Source organism: Pongo pygmaeus, chromosome 14 (genome assembly GCF_028885625.2).
Source record: "Pongo pygmaeus isolate AG05252 chromosome 14, NHGRI_mPonPyg2-v2.0_pri, whole genome shotgun sequence".
Taxonomy (NCBI): Eukaryota; Metazoa; Chordata; class Mammalia; order Primates; family Hominidae; genus Pongo; species Pongo pygmaeus.
The window spans coordinates 44,200,222-44,226,567 of record NC_072387.2 but is presented as its reverse complement, the minus strand read 5'-3'; the positions used below and the strand labels follow the sequence as shown (position 1 = coordinate 44,226,567).

Sequence of the window (26,346 nt, the reverse complement as noted above, 5' to 3'; positions counted from 1 at the left end):
ATGCAGAATAGACAATGAGGGCCGTTTCCCCATGGTCACTGTTGCCCCAAATCCCTGCCAGATGGCTTGGCAGAGCAGCTCAGGTTTCAGAAAATTGCAGAACCTCATTAGGACTTGATTTCATGTTTTTAGATGCTGTAGGCTCTACATCAGATGATGATGACTTCTGAAACCTGTATTACAACACAATGAAAGCATGCTAGTGACGTGTCCAATGAAATCTGAAACAGTCCGTGAATTCTTTGCATATTTTATTTTTCTTTTTTTGATTTCCAACTCACACACATCTGGCATATTTTACATCTTTGCAATAAAACATGGTTACAATAGCTTAAGGAATTTATATATCCAAAATATTTCACCATGATCTCAAGATGAAATGAACTTGTCTTCCAGATGTTCAGTATCCTCCCAATTCTAAGCTACAAACTCAAGATATTGCTTACAGCCTGGTGATGAATAACTTAATCATTATGCTGATTCCCCATAATTTCAGAATTTCATAAATACAAACAACAATGAAGAAGGAATTCAGTGCTAAAACTTACTAGTACAAGGTGGATAACAAATAAGTAATCACATCAATAAATAATGATATGTTTCTGGTGCAAAGTGCCAATACAAAGAACCCATTATCTTGTTTTATCTTTTTAAATAAATGACTGCAAGTGAGTGTAAATTCGGAGAAAATTACATTCCTGTAACATGCCTCATAGCCCTACCGACACAATATGTACATCTATGACGATACAGTCACCAAATATACAAAGAAGAAACATGAAGAAAGTGTATATACCCCTGGGTGTATAACTTGATCAGTACAATGTATGGAAAATCATTTGATAGCCATCATTTTATATCATAAAAGATGAAATGCCTTAGGCTAAGAATGTGGCTTTCAGTGAGAATTTCACGAGAACCTAAAAGAATAACTTCAGTTATTGTTGTAATAAAGTCTGACTTGTTATTAAAGAAACTAAGCTATTCAAGAACCAAAGAGAAAAAAAAAGTTAGCATCAGATTATCCTCCCCTAATGTATACACACCAAGCCAGTGGGATGACTCTGGAAGAGATGTCCAGGTGCTGGGAAGTTATTACTACAGAACTAACGCCCATGACTCCTATTTATACAAGAAAAACCAGGACCTCATCCCTAAGCCCCCTTTCTGCTGTGTCTTCAAATTATGCAGGGTAGGGCTGAATTTTCTTTGTATAAAGTACCCAAAATGGCAAATAATGGCTTAGTATCCAAATGCTTTATGAGCAAATTTCACTCAGAAGGGATGAATTTAGATTAAAAAGTGCAAACTATATTTTGGTGAAAATGTCAAAAATTACTCATGGAGCCCAAATTCAACCCTTTTATACAAGCTGTGTCCTTGGACAGATCTTTCTGTTTCATAGTGTGAATGCACCTGTTCCATCAAGCCATCAGGAGTAAGGAACATGCAAGTTGTAACTCCACAATAAAATTAAGAAACATTTTGTTCTTTATACAAGGTTTTACTTTTACAAAAGTATCCCTTTTAAATAAGATGCATCTGATGTACAAAGTATCAAACGTGTTTTTTTTTTTTTTTTTCTCAGCTTGAAAAGAGGCTGGAAATGGGATGCAGGTTAGGTTCAAAGCTTAAACTTTGTAACAACTGGACACAAGGTTCCTCAGAATTGTCAAAAGTCTCTTGTGACACATCCTACAACCTTTTCTCAATAAACAACAATATATGAAATAATTACCAAAACATCTCCTAATTCATATAATTTACATGATATAAGCTTGCTTGATAGCAGCTGGTGTTCAGTCGTGAAAAAACACACAAAGTAAAATGGTTGCTGACTACAATGTACAGCTATTGCTGGGTGTGATGGAATGTACAAACGGAGGTCGATGTAGACGAGTTTTTTCCACCAGAGATATTGCCTTTCCATGCAGCACTTGTGCTCTCAGCTTTAACTTGGCTTTTGGTTCTTCCTTTATCTTCAGTATCTGTTCTGATGCTCATAATGCCACCGATTAAAATCTATATTAAAAGCTACAATGCTACCAGAAGCCATGCCAGTGATCAGAGTCCTGGAAAAGCAGAAACAGCAGTTAAGAGTGATATAAAATCATTTCTGTGGTTGCTATTTTACACTAGACAGTATTGTGATCTCAAAGTTTGGCATTTTACACTAGACAATATCATGATCTCAAAGTCTGCCAAGTCTTAATTTTGTATTCATGGAAGTAGGACTGAAACTTCTTGGTTCTGCTGAGAGGAGCACAGTTAGCCTGCACATGCCTGGACAGCCAGCCCTGCTGCAGAGCATGAGGGGCCCACAGAACCACATTTCCAGCCTCTGCTGGGTGCCCCATTTCTCTCAGCAATCACACACGTGCCTGTCCACTGCCTTGTTTTAGGCATCTATTGGCTTCTCTGAGGCTATCTGGTGTTTCTTCCTATCTCTCTGCCCTTTCTTTTCTTTGCCCCCTTGAATCACTCCACCTCTTGTCCTCTCGGTCCACAGTCTCCCTGGACGTAAAGACAATGACGTCTCTTTCTGAAGCCTCAGATGCTGATTTCCCATTGCCAAGTGGAGGTCACTGCCAGGCTGTGTCACAAAACCCTCAGATTCAACATGTCCACCATGAATCACTGGTACCTTCTGACCTTGCTGGTCTTTTGCTGGTTAAGTCACCTTGTCTCCTCTCCCTCTCCCTCCTAATTGATCAGCTGTTCAGCTCTGAGGCTTCTTTTTCAGGGATATTCCTCCCTAGTCCCACTGCCACTGACGGAACTCAGGTTTCAGGATTTCTGTCTACATAAAGTGTTGCTTCACTTTTGATTAGACACCTCATCCAATAAATACCTTTTGAGTAATATCCCCAATATATGTTTATCAGTTTATAATTGATATGCATGTACTATTCATTATAAAACAACAAAATAATCAAAACCAAGGATGAGATTAAAATAGAAATAGAAACTTAGTATCTTTCCCCCCTTCATTTGGAGACCCCCTAATACTACTGCAACTTTGAATATGCTCTTCCATCCACCCTCTCTGTTTATGCCTGGTGAATGGATGAGCATCTTCTGAAGTCTTTCCTGCCCTTCCCAGCCCTCAAGAAGAGTTAATCCCTTCCTTCTTCTGTTAGTCTGTTCCTGGTGCCCTCATATGCAATGATTATGAGGATCTGAGCTCTCTGGGGTCAGTTTCTTGTTATGGATCCTTAGTACTTTGCATTGCACTCAACCTACGAGGATGGCAGCAAAATGAATACATGAACGAGTAAGAATATCAGGGAAGTATTGAAACTGCTTACAAACACAAATCATTTCAAACACTCTGGAAACACACACATATATACAAATAATAACACAATAAACCATTCCCATTTATTCCTAAGTATAGGCTGCAGCACTTTGGGATACTCCAATAATAACCTTAAACCTTCTTTAAAAACAGTCTGGGCTGCAGACCAAACATCCGTTCTCAGACTAAATTAGCTTACAGTGTATTTCCTGATGACTTCAGTACCATTTTATTATACTGTGAAGATGCTTTGTTAACTTTATTATGTCGTAATATTTAAAATATTTTAAAACCAATACTGTTATGAGGAATATTACATATAGTTGGGAAAAACGTTGATTAACAAGCTTATTTCTGTTAAATAGCAAAAATTAGAAATCACATGCCATATTCAGATTATAGGGTTGTAGTTTATTTTAAAGGCTTAGGAACTTTAGACTTTATATTTCTAATATTATTTTCACTTTATAAGAAACCCAAAGGTAAATTTTAGGAAATAATAAAATCCTATTGCAAATTGAAGAACAATGGAAAATCATTATTAACTGATTAACATTCATATCAACTCTTTCCAAGAAAGAGTTGGATTAAAGGATTAACGTGTTTTAGGGAAATACATACAATAAAACAAAATAACATAAATGAGAAACAGGTAAATAAGAACATGGGGGTAAAAAAATTGTTCTGGGTAATGCATGAGTGCCACATGCTGTTGAAAGGGAGGCCAGCTACAGCCCACACTATGCACTTTGCTGGAAACTGGTTAGCAAGAAGTAGGTCTCACACTGAATCCCACCTCTGCTGAAAAATACGTGTTTCCCTCACATCATATAAGCCAGGGTGGCCTGTCTGAGACTAGGCAGGGACCTGAGAACAGGGAACTTGGTGGGAGTAAGTTCTATGTCTTGGGCCCTTAAAACATGTCTGGAGGCGCCTGTTCTTCATCAGATCCTTTTCTTTTTTTTCCTTCTTATTCTCTTCCTCTGTTTCCCTCTCACTAGAATCCTTACTCTTCCCCTCATTTTCCCCTTTTCTTTGCCAGTCTTTCTTCCATCTGGATGCTGGAATTGCACTCACAGCACAATTCACCCTTGGTAGAATGAAGAGAACCTTCAATGACAGTTCTCAGTGATGACACTTGTCCTTGACGCAGCTCACCTCTGGTCATGGGACAAGTCCATTGCTCTAATGCCAGCATCACATCCAGGGTAAATGTACAGTTGCTTGAAGTCACAGGCCTGCCAGACCTCTACTACCCCATTGTCCCCTCCGGTGACCAGGTTCTGGCCATCACTGCTCAGGAGAATGGCCTTCAGAAAAGGTAAAAGAAAACAAAACAAAATAAAATACACAACAACCATTTCTCTCAATTTTTCCTAAATAGCCAACTGTCACTACTGAAAAGTACTCAGTACAGTTCCCTTATCATTATTGCCTACTGTCAGTCATTTGTCCAACACAATCAAGTTCAATCCACAGAATTTCCATTGTGGAATTCATCGAAGTTCTTACATATACAAAAGATCTTATTAAAACCAAAATTAAATTCCCAAGAGAATATTATCAATTTAATCCAGGAAGAATTTGAGCATTAAGTAACATGTTTAGTTAAATCCTGAATATTAACATTATAGAGAATTAAAGAACAAACGGAAGAAACATATTTGAAAACAGTATTTAATAATGACAACCCAGCAATTATAATTTATTCATGAATGAAGGGTAAATGGGTATATGTAATTTTTGTTTAGGGTTCTAAAGATAGAAATCTTTGAAAATAAACTCACTTTTAATGTTGTGAGGGTGCAGCACTGAAACAATTATAAAAGGAGCTTTAAAAACCCTCCTGAGGGTCTAAGCTTTAATCAAACAACAGCTATCATTTCTGAAGTCTAAGTCACTGAGTTAATTACTTGCAATTAAATGAACTTTGGGTTTGTTGAAAGTAGCAGTCCACATGAAGTTATATACTTTTAATCTAGAACACATTTATCTGGATAGCACAGACATTCTATTATGAATTATTTAATGTAAAACAATCAATCTTTAATCTCTTGGCTTCAGTCCTACTTAGCACGAACTATGCAGATTTACCCGTGTTGAATCATTGATCTCCATTTGAGCCAAAAGTTTCCCATTAATGCTGAAATTACTGAATCGCCCTCGTTCATAGTATATGATACAGTGGCCTTCGCTGGAGACAGATATCAAGCGTGGGAATAAGCAGTTTTCTGGTCCTTCAAGGGCTCTCAGCAAATCTCCAGTGATGGTGTGGACAAGGCAAGGGCCCTCTGCAAAGTGGGGACATCAATGCCAGGGTCAGTTGGGGATGGCAAATGACATACTAGCTCCCACCAACCTGAAAACCTCGCTGGGTATGCACTCAGATGTGATGAAAGAGGACAGGAAAGAGGTAGGCTGGCCAGGCCAAGCGCTGATGCTACATTTAAACAGAGCAAAGCCAGAGTACCTGTTACATATCACACTCCTATGCCGCACACTTCTTCACCAGGTAAATACTTGGTCTTTTCCTTTGTCAGGTAATATTCATAATAAAATGGTATAGCTCACAGATTACATGAGAATAAAATACTTTATGTGCCAGACATTTTCTCTTAATACACTTTTAGAAACTTTTCTTGAAAGTTTAATAGAATTATCAGAACAGCTGCTCATTTTCTCAAGTAGCATCAAAATTTTACGTTGTACCACATCAATACATTACCGTCAAGTACATTTTACCTTTTTCTGTCATCTATACATAAAATGTAAAAGCAAAATTGAGAAAACTTATTAAGTATTTCAGCCTACAGAAAGATATTTCGTCTTTTAAATAAATGAATAGTGAGGCAAGAGTGTGAAAGGAGGGTAAGGAGTGACATTTGGCTCTGATGGTTTCTGGGTTTCTTTGCCCTTATAAAATAGTGCTGATAAAGTAAAAAATTCACGATCAATTCATAAAAATTGGTCACTATAGTTTGGTATTATATATCTATTCCCTTTTCCCAAAAAGATTTCCCCAAAACAGTGTATGAATTACATGTTTATTTTTAATTGAGCTGAATAGACACATATTTTACAAAGCAAGTGACACTATTAAATTTTGTCCTGATTACTAAAGTAATAGACTTGCCCTATAGAAAATTAGGAAAACACCAGCAATCATCTCTAACATCACGCAGCCCCTGTAGGAAATGTCTCTTTCTTGGTGCCTACTATGTGTCATTTATTTTCCTTTTTTTTTTTTAACTTCAGAGGGTAAAACGATATTACACATATTATTACTTTTTAAAATTAAAAGACTGAAAATATCCTATGTGTCCATTTCTGGATTATTTATTCCTAGATACCAAAATTTTAAAAACATGGTGCCAGCCTTCAGGCTCTATCCATTCTCCGTAGAAAAGCTGAAATGAGCTCTTACAACCAAACCTATCTATCTCATCACCTCGATTAAAAAACTTCAATAGTTTCCTACTATACTCATTAAAAAAAAAAAAAAATTGCAAATGCTTGTGCCCCAGGCCCCTCCCATCCCTTCAGCCTTCTCACTCCTCCAGGTTGTGGCACCACGGTGATACTCCAGCAGCACCCAGGGCTCCTTTCAGTTTCTCCAAGCATCAGGCTCCTTTCTGCCTGGGAGTCTTCCCACAGAGAACTGCTATTTGAGCCAGAACTAGGACCTAAGTTTCCTGACTTCCTGAAATGAAATGTCTTCTACAAAAACTCCAAAGAGGCTGGGTGTAGTGGCTCATGCCTGTAATCCCAGCAATTTGGGAGGCTGAGGTGGGTGGATCACCCGAGGTCAGGAGTTAAAGATCAGCCTGACCAACACGGTGAAACCCCGTCTCTACTGAAAATACAAAAAATTAGCCAGGCGTGGTTGCGGGCGCCTGTAATCCCAGCTACTAGGGAGGGTGAGGCAGAAGAATCACTTGAACCCAGGAGGCGGAAGTTGCAGGGAGCCTGGATTGCACCATTGCACCCCAGCCTGGGTGACAAGAGTGAAGGTATGCCTCAAAAACAAAACAAAACAAAACAAAACAAAACCTCCAAAGAACCAAGTAATCTTTGTTTCCTTTCCACCAACCTCTACACAGCCCCTGGCCTTATAAAGAAAGGGACTTGCAGAGGGAGGGGATCCAAAGCCGTGTCTGATGAGTGACATGACCACCCCCTCCCCCACTACATCAGGGATACTTTCCCCTTGTCTTTTACATGTCCTTCATAATGGCTGCATCATATGAATACACTGTAATTTATCAGTGTTCTGGTTAGAACGCTGTTGACCACAAAATACTACATAAAATTTTATACATATTTTATATTAGTGCCAGTAAATATTAATCATAAAACTAAACATCTACAAATAACTTTGGGATACCATTTGTCTATGGGAAGCTTCCTGGAAGAAATAAACTGACAATCATGCTTAGTGTGAGAAAACGGTCATCTTCTAAACATTGAAAATGAAAGAAATGACTTCTGACCTTTAGCACCACTGATAACAAGCCCAAGTTCTGCACAGACAGAAACACAGACAACTTCATGGTCATGGCCTGTGAGGACGGCTCTTGGTGCCGGATAGTCACCTGCAAGAAAACAGTAGCAGTGAGGCACTACAGACCAATGGCAGGGGGAAAGAACTACACCAGCAATGCAATATTCAAAAAATACCCATGTTTATTAAGGGCATTATTATTAAGCTGTGTGACCATGAGCCAGTTACTTAACCTCTCTGCTCTCCTCTTCTGTGAAATGCGCATAACTAGCGAATCTATTATACATGCTGTTTAGATGACAGGACAAGTTAACGTATGTGACATGCTTAGAACATAACGAGAGTGGTAATGGCTATTCTTTTTCTTCCATTATTGTTATGAAACAGGTACAATGCCTGCTAAGGCATTTATCTGTGTTACATCATGTATTTATGGTAATGCTCTATGAGGTAGGAACTCCTACTATCCCTAGTCTATAGCCTAGAAACCCAAGGCTTTGCAAGGTGATTCCACTTGCCCAAGTTCATACAGCTAAGGGTTGGAATTGAACCTACTTCACTTTATTAGTGCGAACCTAGCTAAAAAGTTCAGCTGAATTATATCCCAGAAGCATTTTCACTGCTAACTGCTTTCATAAACTGAACGACTTAGAGAATATTATGCCTTTTGTAAAAAGTTCTATATTTTTCTCTTCTTTTATTGGAAAGAAATGAGCTTATTCTGCATCACCCACATAGGCTGTTCTGTCTTTCTTTTCTAGCACTTGTGTTCTTTGCATGCTTGCCTGTTTTTCTTTGTGAATTCCTATTTTTGGTGGGGTAACCACCCCCGATCCCCCATCTTGTCTCTCAGAGAACCACCCTGTACTTTGGTCTTGGTGCCCCTCTTTCCTAGAGCTGCCTCCTAGGTTGAACTACTGGCCCTCACTGGAGTTGGGGGAAGTTAAATGTTCCAGGGCTGGCAGATGCGCCTCCCCCTGAATAGCCCCTTCTTTGGCACTTCTGGGACCTCTGGGTGCTGGCCAGCTGGACTGCTGCTCCAGCTCTCTGCCCACAGTCGCAAGAGGGAAGCCAGAGACAGTTCATGAGGAAAGTGCATAATCACAAGGCCTTACCCAGTAAGGCGCCCCACATCTTCCACTCTGGTTGGCCAAGAGCCCCTTCCTTAAGACCTGCCTATCTTCTCTTAAGACCTGCCTATCTTCTCTTAAGACCGCCTATCTTCTGTCTCCCCAAGGATTTCTCAGTTTTATTTGCATTTTCTCAGACCCATCAGCTCCAATTTTGTTTTTGAGGCATCTCTTAGATGGAGTGTGCGAGAAGGGGGACAGCAGCTCATGCTAGTTTGCCATCTTCTTCTGAATACATGGATATTGCTGTAATGTGTTTTGACTATTGGTAGAGTGTCTATTTATAATGTCAGCAGTCTCGGATTTGCCTGAAACATATTTATATAATTTATAAAATTATGTTTCACATTGCAGGAAAAAGGTGAAAAAGAAAAAAAAAATTGTTTCAAAGATGGCCTGGGTTCCCTGGTAAAATAAGCTTTAAGCATTGATAAGAGTTTTCCAAACAAAGGAAATCAGCAAATCAGAGATATCTGCGCCCCTATGTTGACTGCAGCACTATTCACAATAGCTCAGATATAGAATCAACCTGTGTCCAACAAATAATGAAAAGATAAAGAAAATGAGGTATATTTACATAATTGAATATTATTCTGCTAAAAAAAAAAGAAATCCTGTCATTTGCAACAACATAGATGGAACTGAAGGACATGAGGTTAAGTGAAATTAGCCAGGCACAGAAAGACAACTGTCCCATCTTCTTACTCATATGTGGGAGCTGAAGAAATTGATCTCACAGAGGAAATAAACAGAATAGTGGTTACCGGAGGCTGGCAAGGGTGGTGGGGAGGGGTTGGTTAATGGGTAGAACAATACAGTTAGATAGATACAGTTAGACAGAAAGAATAAGATCTAGTGTTTGGTAGCAAAATAGGGTGACTACCGCTAATAATTTATGTACATTTCAAAATAATTAGAAGAGAAGATTTGGAATGTTCCTAATGCAAAGAAGTGATAAACGTTTGAGGTGTTGGATATCCCAATTACCCCAATTTGATCATTACACATTGTATCCTTGTATAACATATCCCATCAATATGTACAACTATTACATATCCATAAAAAATCTCTAAAAAAGTATTGTTAAGATTTTATGTGTAATATCAGCTTTAATTTTTCTAAATGATAATTTTATCTTGGAGAGACTAGCACACTGGAAAACCCTGAAATTATACACTTAATTCATTTATATAAAATAAATGGTTTTGAGACCTTTCCCTAATATGCTATAGAAAAAATAAAAAGCAATCTGATCCTATTGCAGGGAATTGAGAAAAAAAATGTATAAAAATATTCCTTATGCATGTTATACATTTTCTGCTAGGAAATGAGTTTTTCAAAGGCTCATGTCTGATTTGGACAGTTTAAAATATTTTATTTTTTTCATTACAATTTCCCCAGATCATCTGAATAAACTGTGGAATTTAACTATTAGGGGGTATTGTTTAGAACCCCTGAAAGCACTGTTTCCTTCTTTAAGTGAAAGGCAAATAAAATGCCATTCCAGGCTTTCTGAGTTGGGAAATCTGCAGCGGCGGGAAAGCTTATTTCCTATATTTCATTTCGTTGCTAGGGACAGATGTTACACACCCCAACAATCATTCAAAATCCTGGGAATATTCTGTCACTGTCACATCACAGTTGATGGATGTAGCTCAGGGTTAAAGGGCCCAGTGCAGAGGGAGGTGCAGGTGGACCGCCCCTCTGAGGGCCACCGCCGTTGCCCTCAGCCCCACCACTGCCTCCACAGAAGCACTCACCGTGTGCTAGAATGACTAGAACTGATGAAGAACAAACACGTCCAATTTTTAGATTCCTTATAGACATGCATTTGGAAACTCTGAATATTAAAAGGCTTAAAATAAACAAATTCCATCCTCCTTTTATCAAAGGTCATTTCAATATTCTCAAAACGGATGATAAAAAAATACTAGTATTAGATGTTGCTTATTCACATAGACATGAGAGGTTTTTTAGTGAGATGGTTTCTGGCTTTTAGAGAAATGGCCAAAGTAAAGAACTCATGGGTCTTATTTTAAACCTCATTTGTCGGACACTGATATGCAGGGGAAGCTGTGGTCTTTCTGATTTAGAACTTAAACAAAGCCAGTGGAGTTTCTAAGACCTCTGCTCCACAGTGAGAGGATGAACCTCCTGATAAAATCTGATTCAGATTTTATTTCTGACCCTGGGGAAGTCACCGCAGAATCATGGCAGAAGGTATTTTTATTCATGTTTATACTTAGATAAAATATGATGGAGTATTGAAAGTTAAAATCCCAGAATAAGGGATTTAGTCAAAGGGTATGGTAGTTTCATTACTACCATGATTTCAAGATTTATTTCAACATATTATGTTAGAAATTTGCTGGAACAGCTGAGAAGAGTGGTATCAGTCAGGAGTCCCTTATCAAGACCCCAACTCCTCAGCCACAGGCAGGTGCTGTGGAGGTCTGTTGCAAGTACCAAATACACTTGGACCCTCATTTCCCAAGGTCCCAAGATAATGCAAGTAAAAACATTCTGTGGGTTGGAAAATGTCAAATTCACCCATGATGTGGTTTCATTTCCTTATGTACTCATAGAGTATTCAGTGAAGAATGGAAGATAGGTACGGTGAAAGTATTTATTCATTCACTCCAACTTCTTTTTCCTCTTCAGAGATAACAATGACTACATTTTCCTCTGAGCACTGCCACTGCAGGACAACCTTTCTTCTCTTGAAGTCCTGAGCCCAGATCTAGGTCACAGCACATTACTGTTCTACGCTCACCTTCTAAAAACAACTATTTTAGTATCATCCACCTCCTCTTCCTCAGGAAGCTGGGCTCTGCGTAAAGCCCAGACACCCCCTGGTTGGAACCTGAAGCTCTCTGATCAGAACACATTAGTCACTCTGTATATATTGCTTCCAATCTAGGCCAAAGACCTTTCTTGAAGCCTTAGTCCCATAAAGGGAAAGGAAAAGCAGAGGCCGAGTGGCAAGCAGGTCCCTTCTCAGTCTGGAACCCTGGAAAGTCTACTGGTGTTAGAATGAGGGGATGGGGTGGATGAGTGGTCTACTGCAGAATGGGCTCTGCGCTATGGATGTTCCAATACATCCGTTACCATTTGGTCCTCAAAAAGCCCTGCAAGGTGAGAACTATTGCATAGGGAGCTACGCTTCCTCTGATCTTAAAAAGATGGTTTAACATATGCTAAATCCTAGCTAAGATTCTTTGCTCCGAGAAGTGATACAAACTTGTTTAATGTATCTAAATCTAAATACACTCTACAAATCTCTCTGGGCTATTCATTGCCCATGCTTTCATTTCTTATAATAGCACTGGTTAGTGGCAGTTGTGGAGCTGGGCACCAGGATAGTCTTTTTAAAAGAAGCCTGGATGCAAACAAAGAGAGGGATGTGATTTGGCAGATGTTTGGTGACAGGTTGTGGCTGGCAGGAGGGTCAGCGTCCAGTGCTGAGGCATACACAATGTGAGTCCAGAGAAGGTGTGTGTGCACAGCTGGAGTCTCCTTTGCAATTGGCTTCTCCTTTCACAGTCTGCATAATGCCTGTACACGAGCTAAAAGACTTATTTTTAAAAAGTGGAATAGAAAAGCATAATAAAAATGTGTTATACAAACTACCCAATGAATATTTGTAGATTTGAGTTGAAAAGATGAACGGTAAATCCTCTTTCAAAGTTTCACATGGCTATGATTTAAAAATTTTTGTATGTATGTATATCAAACTCTCTACAAAGCACCTTATATGTGGTATAAACATTAAAACTACATTCTTTAAAAGCAGATTGGCTTTTGAGCTGAAGTCCCGATGTATTTTGAGTGTCTGTTGAAGAGACAACAACGTTAATTTGCCTCTCTTGTGACTATCTTGTTGGAAGCTACAGCACGTAATGAGAAATGTCAAGTCCCAAGATCAATGAAATTGTGGACTCCGGGGATTCCACAGGAATAGCATTGATCCTTTTAAAGAACACCAGTCAGAGATGGGTTGTAACATATTGCAAAGAGAGGCTCAAGAGGATAAGCGGTCAAGTCCAAGATACCTACCTGGCAAAAAATTCAATCAGCTTTTAGCACAAATTGCCTGCTCTGCTCTGCTCTCTTTCATGCAGTAGGCTGCTTCCAATTAAAGTGCGCAAATTAATTTTTATCACTTCCAAATTAGTTTCAGAATTTGTGTAAAAGTCTGTTTCGGATGAAAGCATCTGTCCCTCACATCTTTGCAATTCTGTTATCTAGTTAGGGACCTATTTAAAGTCTCCAAGATAATTTCTATGTTCAAAGCCACAAGTTTGAAAGAATAACAATGAATAATATTATAAAATACATTAATAAAGCAATGATAATTCAACTCTAACCTACACTAGGTAGACTTTGCTTATCTCTTTTATGGTTTGAGACTCTATATCTAATAGTCTGCTTACAAATATTCATTATCTTTGTGACCAATTCATCACAATGGTCAAAATGATTAGAAAAAGACTAATATTTCTGAGATGTCTGCATTCTTCACAATATATTTGACACAATAAAACCACACATACTTTCTATACCTGCCTAAAAAGATTTCACAAACATGACATTTTTTCTTTGTGGAATTAATAGAGCTATCTATTACAATATAATAATGACAATGCAAGAGAAACAAATATGTTAAAGTCAGTTGAATTTATCTTGAGAAGATTTTAGTGATATGCATGTAAAGGTTAAATGATAAATCCTATCATTTCATGATGTTGTGATGAACAGGTGTGATTTGGCCTCAGTGACACACAAAGCAGTTCCATGTCCACACCAAGGCCAATCCCTGCATTATAACAGCTACTAGGATATTATGTTACATGCTAGGACTTCCCACGTCAAGGATAGGTTAATACATACAACCTCCAAAACCTAAGGGCATTGTGTCCTACACTTTAATACAAATGTAGACATAACTAGCTTTCTGGTCTTGAGTATCAGTGTATTATGAGATAGAAAACACATACGGCTCGCTTCTCTGACCTGTGAATTGGAAGCTAGAGTAGATTAAACTGGAACAGAAGAAAATCTCTTTCATATTGTGAGTTTTCTGATGGCAACAACTATATCTATGTCAAACCACAGGCGTGGCACTGATATGGCAGTCAATTCAGTGTGTGCTGTGACTGCCTGAAAAAAGAGTGAAGAGACCAACACAGATGGTTGCCCTAGTCAGGCATATATATGCTACTAGGTTAGCTTTTTAAATAGATAAGTGAGTCATAAATCAGTCAGTCAATCAATACTAAACCTGAGGTCATTTTTCTACTATCGTGATCATCCTTATGGAAAAAAGCTAAAACCAGTTTTTTTCATAATCATCAATTTCATGTAAAGTTAAGCATTTTATGAATGCTTAAAGTGTGGTACAAAATATTACCTGATAACAATTCATGATTCATTTAACAAATACTTGACATCCTCAGTATGTCCAAGCGGGAGAAACAGTTTGTGATTAGTATAAAAGTAGATTCTTGTAAACTCTAGAAAGTCAGAGGTTGTGACTTTGCAGCATTCCCAGCTGCTGAGATAGTACCAGGCACACAGTAGGCACACAGTAGGCACTCAACACATACTGTTGCTTGACTAATACTTTAGGTGCTTATCTTGTTTATTCTAGAAGAGCACTTTTCCCTTTTATTAATGTACCATACTACATATGTTCACATTAAATGTCTAATAAAGTCTTGACAGGATGGATTCTATGGAGGTGGTTTAGGTTCATAATGATGACAACAGTTTTTGACTAAAAATAAATTCCTATAGATGGAAGTAATACTGAAAAATACATATTGATAATTTTGTCATAATATCTTTAAGATAATCTTGTCCTTACTTAAAACTAAAATATGATACTGCTTTTTAACAAATATAATATCCATATTTTTGTTCTTAAGAATTATAAAAGCATTTTGTATTTACACAGCTCGTGTTGTAAGGAGCTTTAAATAATTTAAATATTATTGTATTTAGCTTTTCTTGCTAACTGATGCACCAAAGCTACAATTGATAGTTAGCCATCTTTTGGCTTAAGATATCATTAGAAAACACAGTAGTGAACATAGATAATTACTATAATTTAATATTTTTCTTTAATATTCTTTACCTCCTAGCAGTACATTATATGAAACATCTTATCTCTGCTACCAGATGGCAGCTTTTAAGAAACAAATCCCCTTTTTGGAAATAACACTTGCATCATTTCTGGGCTTCATTTTGAAGACGGTAATTAATTAGATTTAAAGCTCTATTCTGTTTCTTTTAAATTTTTTCTAACAAGTTCTAATTTTTATCAATGTATATGAAAGATACTACACAGACCTGCTGCTTAATTAAACTTTGTAAAAACATGCTACACTATTATGGAAATAAAGACAATCTGGAAATATGTGAACATATATTTAGATAAAATATACTTGATAATGTACCATTCTTGAGAATAATAAAGCCAGCACTGGTAGGTCATATGTCTTATACACATGTACACATATGCATACATAGGCATACTAGAATTCTGTTAAAAATGAATTTTTTAAGGACATGGCTTTAAAAAAGAGTAAATAGGGAGATTATCTTACTGGTATTTAGAGTATAATGTTTGTTAATAACATAGAATTGGTAACTATTTGAACTGGTTGGAAATCAAGCAACATTGAATATCTTTTCCCTCAAACCAAGATCACATCTTGTTCAAATTTAGAACAGAGACTCATATGTATAATAGACACTCTCTTGTTCAGTAGCTATGCTAAGAGGCATATGCTATTTTACAACACACCTAGTTTCTTCATCCACTGTTCAACTCTAGCTATGGGCAACAGGAATAGAACTTCACATAACATTTGGACATCTAATCCAATCTTCCACTATCTTCTCATACAAATATATTTCTCCATTCTCTCCTGTACTATGGTGGGGCCTTTGTTCTTATCCATCCAAAGCCGTTTCCTATTTTTGCAGTATTCCTGTCAAAATGCATAAGAGTTGGGGGGATGGAGTGGGACATGAAGGGTGGATGTGCAATTCAGTTTCCACCCCTAGCCGTCTCACAGGTTGGAAATGACCAGAGAGGCAGCAGCCAGCCACACAATGTAACATGGCATCTTGTAGATTTCTTATCTACTCTTACAGTATTTTAGTTGTAGATGCACAGGTTTCCTGAAAAATTTTTATCTCTGTTGGGTTACAAGTATTCCCCAAATTCATGTTTCAGTTTATTTTGGAGTGCTGTGTAAGCTGTGACAATTTGAATAATCCTGGTTTGTGTACTTGCCATTATCACTTCACAGAAACCTTTCTATATTTTACAGGAAAGTCATGCATTTGAATGAACGATTGAAAGCTTAGTAATTAAAAGCAGTAATTATTTCTAGGCAATCTCTTATCCAGCTCTTCAGTCATTTAATTTATTGGAAACCTATTATGTATATCACTATGACAGGAACTTAAGACAGAAAGACAGACACTCATTATCTACTTTAGTGTTTTCTTGGGGCAGCAGTCCGAGAACTAATAACTAACTTCTCTTACATAAATAAAAGTTTCCTTGGAAAAAGAAGTTTGAGAGGCTGTGGATTAAACAAGCATCAACAAATTTATTTGTGTAAGACTTTCAGAGCTTATGTAGAAAGTTTGAGTATAAACACTGTACTCCAAAATTATTTCACGAAGCAGTCCAGCCTCCCCTGATGCTTTCTTCCTATGGGATATCTTAGGGTGCACTGTGGAATAACAATCACTTGAGGAATCCTCCCAAGCAGGGAGACTGTCTTATTCAGTTTTTGCATCCCCTACAACGCCTCATGTGAAGGGGGTATTCACTGTTTGCTAAACGAATAAATGGATAAATTTACTACAGTATATGGTAGATAGCAGTTAGTGCCCTGACTGAGACACAGGCAAAATCTTCTGAAAATTCAGAGCAGGGAGAGATTATTTTCAGCTGAAAGAAATAATATGAGGTTTAATGGACAAGGTGAAGCTGAAGAAAATTTCTGAAGGATGGGGACATTTGGCGACTGGGCTGCTGAGCAGAGGATCTGGGTAGGGGATTGGTGAGGGGATCTGGAAGTCTCTCCATGTTGTAGGTGATAGTACTGCTCATTTTAACACTTTGAACATAGCTACGTTCCAGTACAGATTTTGGCCACTTAAGCTTTCATATTTTAAAATCCTTACACCTTAGGAAAAAACTATTAGGAAAATCAAAAAGGCAAAATATATTTAAATAAACTATAGTTTGATAGGACAAATTTGATACAAACACTCACTGCTGTTAGGGTTGTCTCCTATGATATGGTGCCGCCCACTCCAGTACCAGAGCAGCAGGGTGGCATCTCGAGATCCGGACACGATGTAGCAGTCCCCACCAATGTATGACTCGGACCTGGCCAAGCACGTGACCACATCCCAATGGCCAAATACAATCTGAGTCAATTTCCCTGCAACACAGAAATGACAGGTTTGCTTCATTTAATCTTTTTCTTCAAATGGTAATAAGTGCAACTTTATCAGATTTTTAAAAAATTTTACCATGTTTTTTATTTTATTTTACCAGTTATGTGAAAAGTTCATCTATAGGCTGATAAAGTTACAATGTTATTCAAATCTGGCTACAGGTTGCTTTCTTGCATTGCTTTTGAAAACTGATACAAGAATGTCACTTGAGATTTTTAAGGAAAAGACTTTATAAAATAACACAATCACGATTTTTCTCTTCAGGGTTTGGGCCAGACTAAGGGGAGTTTTAGGATCTTTTACTGCATATGAATTTGTGGGAAAGGAACAAATAGCCCCATTTGTCTTATGAACTCAGGGATCATGCTAACGTTAGGAATACATGAAATTACAGTTAGTTACTTTGCTTACAATGTGAACATTTAATTTGAATCTTGACTACTCAAGTTGGCAAATGATAAAAATGCCTACATTAAAAGTATGATTTCATACTCAGCTTTGGTTTTAACAATAGTCATTTCGAAGAGAATATGGTGTTTCATAGTTAGGATTACCTGTTTCTGTAGAATAAACTCTGAAGCTCTTATCCCAGAATCCACAGATAAGAATATAGCGATTATCTGCTGTTACCACAAAACAATGTGCATTGATTTGTATACTCTGGTCAACGAGGTCTGTGATCTGCCGTTTGTTTACACCTGAATTATTGGCTAAAAGTAAATGGAAGAAAGCATTTGAAGAAAGATTCCATTTGAGTTTCGTCAAGCACTCATAGAAGGAAAACAATACTTTCATGCTTCATTTATCCAGAAATAGTTTTTTTAATGGTACGAGATTAAGATTCTCCCTTGAGGAATATAAATTTCCTTAGTAGCAGTAATTATTTATGAACCACATTATGTATTTTAAAATTATGCCAGAAATTTTAGTTCTCCCTCCACCAATAAAAACAATATGTGGAATTCAAGACAATTAATTTAAAATATAATACAATATTTTAATGCATTTAATTCTTCAGATGTTCACTATACACAAGTTCATTAGTTTATAAGAATCACACGAGAACTAAATATTGTATGAAGTATGTTATTAAGGAAGACATATATTAATATTTGCCCCAGTCTGTCATTTTTGGATGGTATTTATAATTCCTGTGAAAAAGGAGGGCAGAGATTTGAGCAATGGGTGTTGTTACGTGGGCAGCCCCACAGGGAGCTTCAGGTCAGCAGCTTTACATGCCTGGATTGTCAACAGACAGAAGGCCTTTCCAGAAAGGGCTAGCAGGGGAGGAGAGAAACAAAAAAGATGAGAGAGGGACTGGGGAGGAAAGAGACAGGCAAACATCAGTGCAGAGCCCTGGGATTGAATCTGAATAAAGTCAGGAACTCAGAGACACCATCTGATTTCCCCAGTGCCTGTCTGCATGCCAGCCTGTCCCTTACTGCTCGCCATCCTTTCAGGATAAATCCCTGGGCTGAATTCTTAAACAGAAATGCAGATGTAGAAGGTCACCACCACTCTCTAACACCAGTTAAATATAAGTACTACTATCTGTAGATATCTACTAACAGTATAAAAATAATTACTAGGAAACATAAGCAATTAAAAAATTATACAAAAAAGTCAGTAAGGAAAAGAAGACCAAAGGTCCCAGGCCACTTGAAAACTATACAATTGGTCCTTTACTAATTAGAATAGACCTATTAATTTTTCCATGGTTACACACTAGCTGTATATTTCATTGTCAATGTCTACTGGAAAGAGAAATAGCTAGACTAGACTAATAATATTCTTAATCCTAAAGCTTATAAGCTCCCAAAGACATGTAAATGGTATTTTGTGTATGGGTATAAGTAACTAATTGAAATGTCTGCATCTTATCTTATTTCCAGGTTCAAAGACGAAGGATGAATTTGAATCTAAGAATAAGAGGCTGGGCATGGTGGCTAACGTCTGTAATCCCAGCACTTTGGGAGGGCCAGGCAGGTGGATCACTTAAGGTCAGGAGTTCGAGACCAGCCTGGCCAACACGGTGAAACCCTGTCTCTACTAAAAATACAAAAATTAGTCAGGCGTGGTGGTGCACGCCTGTAATCCCAGCTACTCAGGAGGATGAGATGCGGGAATTGGTTTAACCTGGGAGGCGGAGGTTGCAGTGGGCTGAGATTGAACCACTGCACTCCAGCCTGGGTGACACAATGAGACTCCATCTCAAAAAAAAAACAAAACAAACAAAAAAAAAAACCTAAGAATAAAACACCTTGATTTTAATATGTAACTTAATAATTTTTCGTAGCATTTTCAATTTTTTTCTAATTTATTTTACTAATCATCCAGTGATATAGATAGAACAAACATTATTTAAAAAAAAAAAAAAAGACTGCCAGAAAAGATGTTCTTCAATATTAGTTCCCATTTTTTTTTTTTTTTGAGACGGAGTCTCGCTCTCTCGCCCAGGCTGGAGTGCAGTGCCGCCATCTTGGCTCAGTCCAAGCTCCGCCTCCCGGGTTCACGCCATTCTCCTCCCTCAGCCTCCGGAGTAGCTGGGACTACGGGTGCCCGCCACCGCGCCTGGCTAATTTTTTGTATTTTTAGTAGAGACGGGGTTTCACCGTGTTACCCAGGATGGTCTCAATCTCCTGACCTCGTGATCCGCCCGTCTCGGACTCCCAAAGTGCTGGGATTACAGGCGTTGAGCCACCGCGCCCGGCCCTTTTTTTTTTTTTTTTTAATTTAAGTTCTGGGGTACATGTGCATAATGTGCAGGTTTGTTACATAGGTATACATGTGACATGTTGGTTTGCTGCACCCATCAACTTGTCATTTACAGTAAGTATTTCTCCTAATGCTATTCCTCCCCCAGCCTTTAGTAATCTTTTTGAATCCTTATATTTTAAATAATACTGAGCTGTTAGAGAACACTTTAGGCTGAAAGAAAATACAGTTTGGAATTATTTGCCTTATTTATAAAGAACTTAAATGACCTCCAAAAATATCAAGAAACAATTGCTTTAATACCAAAAAGTTCTTAGATGGCATATTATGATTTACACAGCTCCTTGATGATAATTTGATATTATTAGCATTTTAATCTTGTGGTAGAAAAAAATGTTGTTCAACTATCTTATGAAAAATAACTATACATGAATATGTGGATAGTATCCATGAAAATTTATTCTTTTTTATTAACATACCTATTAATGGATCCATTTCAATGGGAAGATGGTGGGCTTGATCCAAGGAGTATCCTGGAGCTCCTCTGAGGCCTAAAGATTAAAAAAAGAGAGAAAAACTAACATAAAATTCTCAGAAAAAAGGAATTTCCTAATGGGCAGTGTTTTATGATGATTTTGCAAAATGCATATTTGCTTAAAAATGATTTGATAAATTGTTCTGATTCAGTTATAATATGTGTCTCTGTAGACAGCCTTACAAAATAATCACAACAGGGACTTCAGGTCTCCACTTATGATGTAGAAGGCTAGGAAGAGTTTTGTTTCTGTTCTAATGTTGAGAAAAAGCTGGATAAATAGAAGTTTGTAACATTTATTGAACCCATCAAAAAGCTAAGGTCACTGAGCAATCAGTGAGCCTAAAATCAATGAAAGGGCTATGCTTCCAAGCAGGGATGGGTATGAGCCTGGGCTCACCTGGGGCAGGACAGAGGAAGCTGGGGCTCCCATTCAATGGGGCCTTTTTTTTCAACATATGACAAGTAAATTGAAGGTATAAAATTGGGCCACACCTAAAATCTTAATCTCACTAAAAGCTACTTTCAGAGGATTAATGTTTAGAGCTTGATGAAGTTCATTAGCCATAGTTTTTCACATGTGATTATATAATATATACAACACTTTCGAACAATTTTAAATAAAAATTTGGTCCTTTATAGTTTTTCTCAATGCAAAACATTTCTAGAGGCTGTCTCCTGAGAATAATACAGTCATAAATTTTCCTTAAGATATGTGCTGCCTATCTCTGATGGAATGGAAGTAGCATTACCTTATGTTGATAATATCACCAATAACCTTAAAATAGGTGCACTTAGAAACTCTTAGGAGATAAAGCTAGGATACAAATCACTGTATTTTTTAGAGCAATGTAGAGGTCAGTAGAATAGAAAGATTCAGGTTACTTCGGCATGGCTCAGCTATTCAACTCTGGAGACGGGGAGTCCTCGGCTTCCTGAGAGATCTCAAGTGGTGAACTGGGCCAACTAAATCATTTGGTCATATCCACTTCTGCCCTGGTTAAGCATCAATATGTCTATATGTGCTTTTATTTGTTTGTTTGTTTATTTTGAGACAAAGTCTCACTTTGTCGTCCAGGCTGGAGTGCAGTGGCGCGATCTCAGCTCACTGCAACCTCTGCTGCGCGGGTTCAAGCATTTCTCCTGCCTCAGCCTCCCGAGTAGCTGGGATTACAGGTGCCTGCCACTGTGCCTGGTTAATTTTTGTAGTTTTAGTAGAGACGGGGTTTCGCCATCTTGGCCGGGCTGGTCTTGAACTCCTGCAATATGTCTAAATGTTTGCCACAACATTATGTCGCTTCAAGATGTACTGGCTGGTACTTTCAGGAATGAGTTTGGAGAAACACATGTGAAGTGTGAAATCACTGGAGAATTTAGATTTTATCTTTGTGCAAAGATTCTAAGCTCTGCAAAAATAGAGCTGGTGCTTGTTTTGTTTATTGCTGTATATACAGTGCTTAGGACTACTTGACACATAATAGTCATTCAAATATTTGCTAAATAAATTACTGATATAGAGAAAAGAGGATTTGAAGCCAGCATCCAGAAACCCATATTCAAACTCTCTTCTGTTTGATATAGGAAAAAAGTGGGGTGTATTTTTTTGCAGTTAGGCAATAGCAGAATAGAGTAGGAGAACCTGAATTATTGGTAGAACTGCTTCAGTTTGTCAAATGGTTATTGAGTACTTAACTATGATCCAAGCATCTTATGAGGCACTAACATACAGCAGAAATGAAGGAGACAGATAGAAGTCACTTAGTTGGGTTTGACAATTATTTATTTAGTCTGCTGTTTTTTGTAGATAATGTGGGATATGAGCTAACCCCCGTACACTTTTTTACTTTAATTGTAGCTTTAAAGAAATCTTTAGTAAGTGATTTGCTCAGGCACACGTACCTACTGTGTTGTGCCATCTATTCACTGCAAACAGTCGGCTGCAAGTCACTGTCACCACTGCGGGGATGGTCAAGTGGGGCAGAGTGTTGGCTGCCACATGGGTTACTGGAGAATTTGAAGGAAACTTCAGCACCATTATCACATCCTGTTGCATCTGATCTTTAAACATGAGTGGACTCTGTGGAAGGAAACACTGTTGAATAGAAAGGGAAGAGAACAGAGGAAGACAAAAGGAATAACATAGTTAGTGAAAGGTCTAGGGAGAATGAGGTTAAACAGACAAGGCTAGCACGAGCACACACAAGGAGGAAAAGAAGCCACATAAACTTTCATACTGGTGAATGTCTGCCCCAGATCGAGCAGCTTTGACTTGGGGATGGCACAGAGAGTAGAGAATAAGAATTCTGTGAAGGCACTAATACAGGGACACAGAATCATTAAAGACCAGCCTCAATTCAAATATCACCACAATGCAACGTGAAAAGTTAGCTCACAGACACACCCACATGATGTAATACAGTTATTCAATGCAGCTTAAAAATCAGTTTGGTGGGAAAGTTAGTTAAATCAGTGACTCCCATTTTTTACACGAAATATAAAGTGAATTGACTAATACTTTCATTTCTATCTGGTTGATCTGGGGTCATGACTACAGTCTAAATAATTAAAATATAATGGCCCCATAAAGCAGCCGAGTGCTTCCCTGGCAGTGCTCCCCAGGTTCTGCTCTGGCATTGACTGTTTATGGTTGAAGCCTTGTTTCTCCCTTCTAGGCTGGGAGCTTATGGAGGGCCAATGCTTTTTCTTCTTCTTTTTTTTTAAATTATTTTATTTTATTTTAAGTTCCAGGATACATGTGCAGGACATGCAAGTTGTTACATAGGTAAACGTGTGCCATGGTGGTTTGCTGCACAGATCAACCCCTCACCTTGGTAGTAAGCCCTGCATACATTAGCTATTCTTCTTGATGCTCCCCTCCCACCACCCCCACCCCCACGATAGGCCCCAGTGCGTGTTGTTCCCTATCACGTGTCCATGTGTTTTCTTCTTTCTGTTTTCAGCCTCTGTTTTGTAAACATCTAGCATATGACTTGACAGAAAGTAGATACTGTAAGTCTTACAAAACACTACAAATACCACCATATTAAAAACATAAAGTAGGGAGGCTGGAAATAACCATTATTTAGCTTTCATACATGTTTCATAATGGTTTGCAGTATATATGAATTCTCTGCTACATGAACTTAGAAAGCTTAGAGTTTCTTTATAAACAGTTTCATGCCAATTCAGTCTCTAACAACTTCCTCCAGGAAAGTAATGAATTCTGACTGGGCATATCTCCAGGATAAATATTTTTATTATTATTATTAAACACAGAAAACTAACACGGGAATAAAACTCTTCTGCCAAAGCATTTCATAAAATAAAGTGTTAGAGATATTCTCCTGGACAGTTTATTAAAAATGGTGAGGCTCCAAGGCCACATCTCTATGTCTACAATGTGGCTGAGGGGTTTATACGGCAACAGCCTGAGCTTGGTGCAAACCTTTCTGTTTAGTTACGCAGAAGGACCAACTGCAGTCAAAAGAGTTCACTAGTGACTAACCAAGGAGGCTGAAGCTGTTTGGCTGAGCTGTTGTAGGAAGGTTAAAAAAAAAAAAAGAGTTTAAACACACACCAGGCATGGTGGCTTATGCCTGTATTCCCAGCACTTTGGGAGACTGAGGGTACCCAGGAGTTCAAGACCAGCCTGGGAAACATAGCAAAACCCAATCTCTACAAAAAATTTTAAAAATTTAGCCAGGCATGGTGGCACACACCTGTAGTCCCAGCTACTAGGAAGACTGGGGAAGAAAGACGGTGTGAGCCTAGGAGTTTGAGGCTGCAGTGAGCCATGATCATGCCGCTATATTCTAGCCTGTGCAACAGAGTGAGACTCTATCTTAAAAAAAAAATTAAAAACAAATGCATTTAGGTCGGGCATGGTGACTCACACCTGTAATCCCAGCACTTTGGGATGCTGAGGCGGGCAGATCACGAGGTCAGGAGTTCGAGACCAGCCTGACCAACATGGTGAAACCCCATCGTTACTAAAAATACAAAAATTAGCCAGGGGTGGTGGTGCACACCTGTAATCCCAGCTACTCGGGAGGCTAAGGCAGGAGAATTGCTTGAACCAGAGAGGCGAAGGTTGCAGTGAGCCGAGACTGGGCCACTGCACTCCAGCCTGGGTGACACAGTGAGATTCTGTCTCAAAAAAATAAAATAAAATAAAATAAAAAGCATTTATGTGTTTCCCAAAAGTTTGACTACTGATTTCTTGAAAGTTTAGAGGACTTATTTGTCACTGTATCTCCAGGGCTTAGCATCAGATGTGACATACAGAAGGGGCTCAATAAAAATTCGTTAAATGACAGAGTAAATGAAAGGTGTGATTAATACTTCCATCACAAAATAACAGTGTATACATTTGTTTACACATATATTGTGGACCATGTTCCAGAGCTCTTTACTCTAAAATTAGAGTACTTGTTGTCTTGAAGTTCATCTTGTGAACACATTTTTACCTTCAAGAATTGTTTACTTCAGTAAAAAAATAGTGAAAAATCAGTTTTAAAAAAATTCTACAGAAATTGTTCATAAAAATTTTACCTTCTTCAAATTACTTAAAGAAGAAAATGTTTACTATTTGCTAATAAACTGTAAAGAAACTTTTTTATGGAAATGGACTTTTAAATTCAGATTAAAATGAAAAGAATATGACTCCCTTGCAAAGTGGGAATAAAAGGTTTAACCAGTAGCTAATTTTGATGATGTCACCTAACATTTATTAAAAACTTATTGTATGACAGGTTCTGGTCTAAGTGCTATACTGTATTGAATCATTCAATTCTCAGTAGTAGGTACTATTTTTACCTCTATTTTACAGATGCTGAAATGCAAAAACAGAGAGGTTAAATACCTTGCCCAAGTCATTTACTAGCTAGTGCAGAGATGGTGTTTGCCCTGTCCAGCTCTGGGGCCCTTACTCTTAACCACTCTGTTCAACCTCTTTGCAATAACCATAAATTACCTTTATATTTCTTTCCTTTTCTTCAAATGAACTACTTCCCCTACTGTATCTTGCCATGAAATTTGGCAATATCAAATTGTGTCTGCAATATATTTTTCAGTGTAATTTACAAATATAGTCTCATTCTGGTGTCAGTGTGTGTCTCTATGCCTGTGTGTGCATGAGTGAGTTTATGTAGAGGCATACATAGAGAAGATGGCTATTTTTGTGAATCCAAAAGTGGGATAGCTTAAGTAGGACTTAAAGGTAGATTTACACTTCCTTCTCTGTCTCTCCCTGGGGTATTAGTTTGTACTTAGGCTGAAGAGTTAACCAATAAATCGAGAACCCTTTTAAAATATGCTGTTAAAATCACAATTTTATTTGCTCTATTCCCAGGTAAAAAGGAAAGAAAAAAAAAATCTCAACATGCTGATATGGCTTACCAGGTGCATGGCAGAGCTCCGAGGCGGATGTGGCTCAATAAGCAACTGAGATGGCGTCTGTCCAAAGTTCTGTATCTGTGCCTCCATGGCCTGCAGGGGAAGGAGGGTGATTGTCATAATCAATATGCATCAAAGAGAGAGGCCAACACACGCTTTGACAATGCAAGTGTATCCCAAGTCAGCCATGAAAAAAAGTCCAGAAAATTCAACGGGTGCTCTTTTCTCAGGGTGCAGAATCATCCAAGTGTTAGTATTTTGTAGACAAGCTTTGCTTCTCCTTCCA

At 38.0% G+C, this 26,346-nt stretch overlaps 1 protein-coding gene across 8 annotated transcripts in view; it reads right to left on the bottom strand.

Annotated features, from left to right (window-relative positions):
- Positions 1-234: 234 nt before the first annotated feature.
- The window catches only part of NBEA (neurobeachin), a 754,643-nt gene continuing 728,531 nt past the window's right edge, over positions 235-26,346 (bottom strand). For 6 of the 8 annotated variants that reach the window (XM_054446222.2, XM_063650757.1, XM_063650756.1 and 3 more), the window contains 9 exons: positions 26,064-26,153; positions 22,566-22,758; positions 20,611-20,682; positions 17,971-18,126; positions 17,230-17,400; positions 7,789-7,890; positions 5,393-5,589; positions 4,457-4,608; positions 235-2,072 (listed from right to left, as the gene is read on the bottom strand). In XM_054446222.2, coding sequence (XP_054302197.1) covers positions 1,982-2,072; positions 4,457-4,608; positions 5,393-5,589; positions 7,789-7,890; positions 17,230-17,400; positions 17,971-18,126; positions 20,611-20,682; positions 22,566-22,758; positions 26,064-26,153 — 1,224 coding nt within the window. In that variant the 3' untranslated portion in view covers positions 235-1,981. The remainder of the gene's footprint in view (positions 2,073-4,456; positions 4,609-5,392; positions 5,590-7,788; positions 7,891-17,229; positions 17,401-17,970; positions 18,127-20,610; positions 20,683-22,565; positions 22,759-26,063; positions 26,154-26,346) is intronic. The other 2 variants (XM_063650755.1, XM_063650758.1) reach the window with 1 other exon arrangement.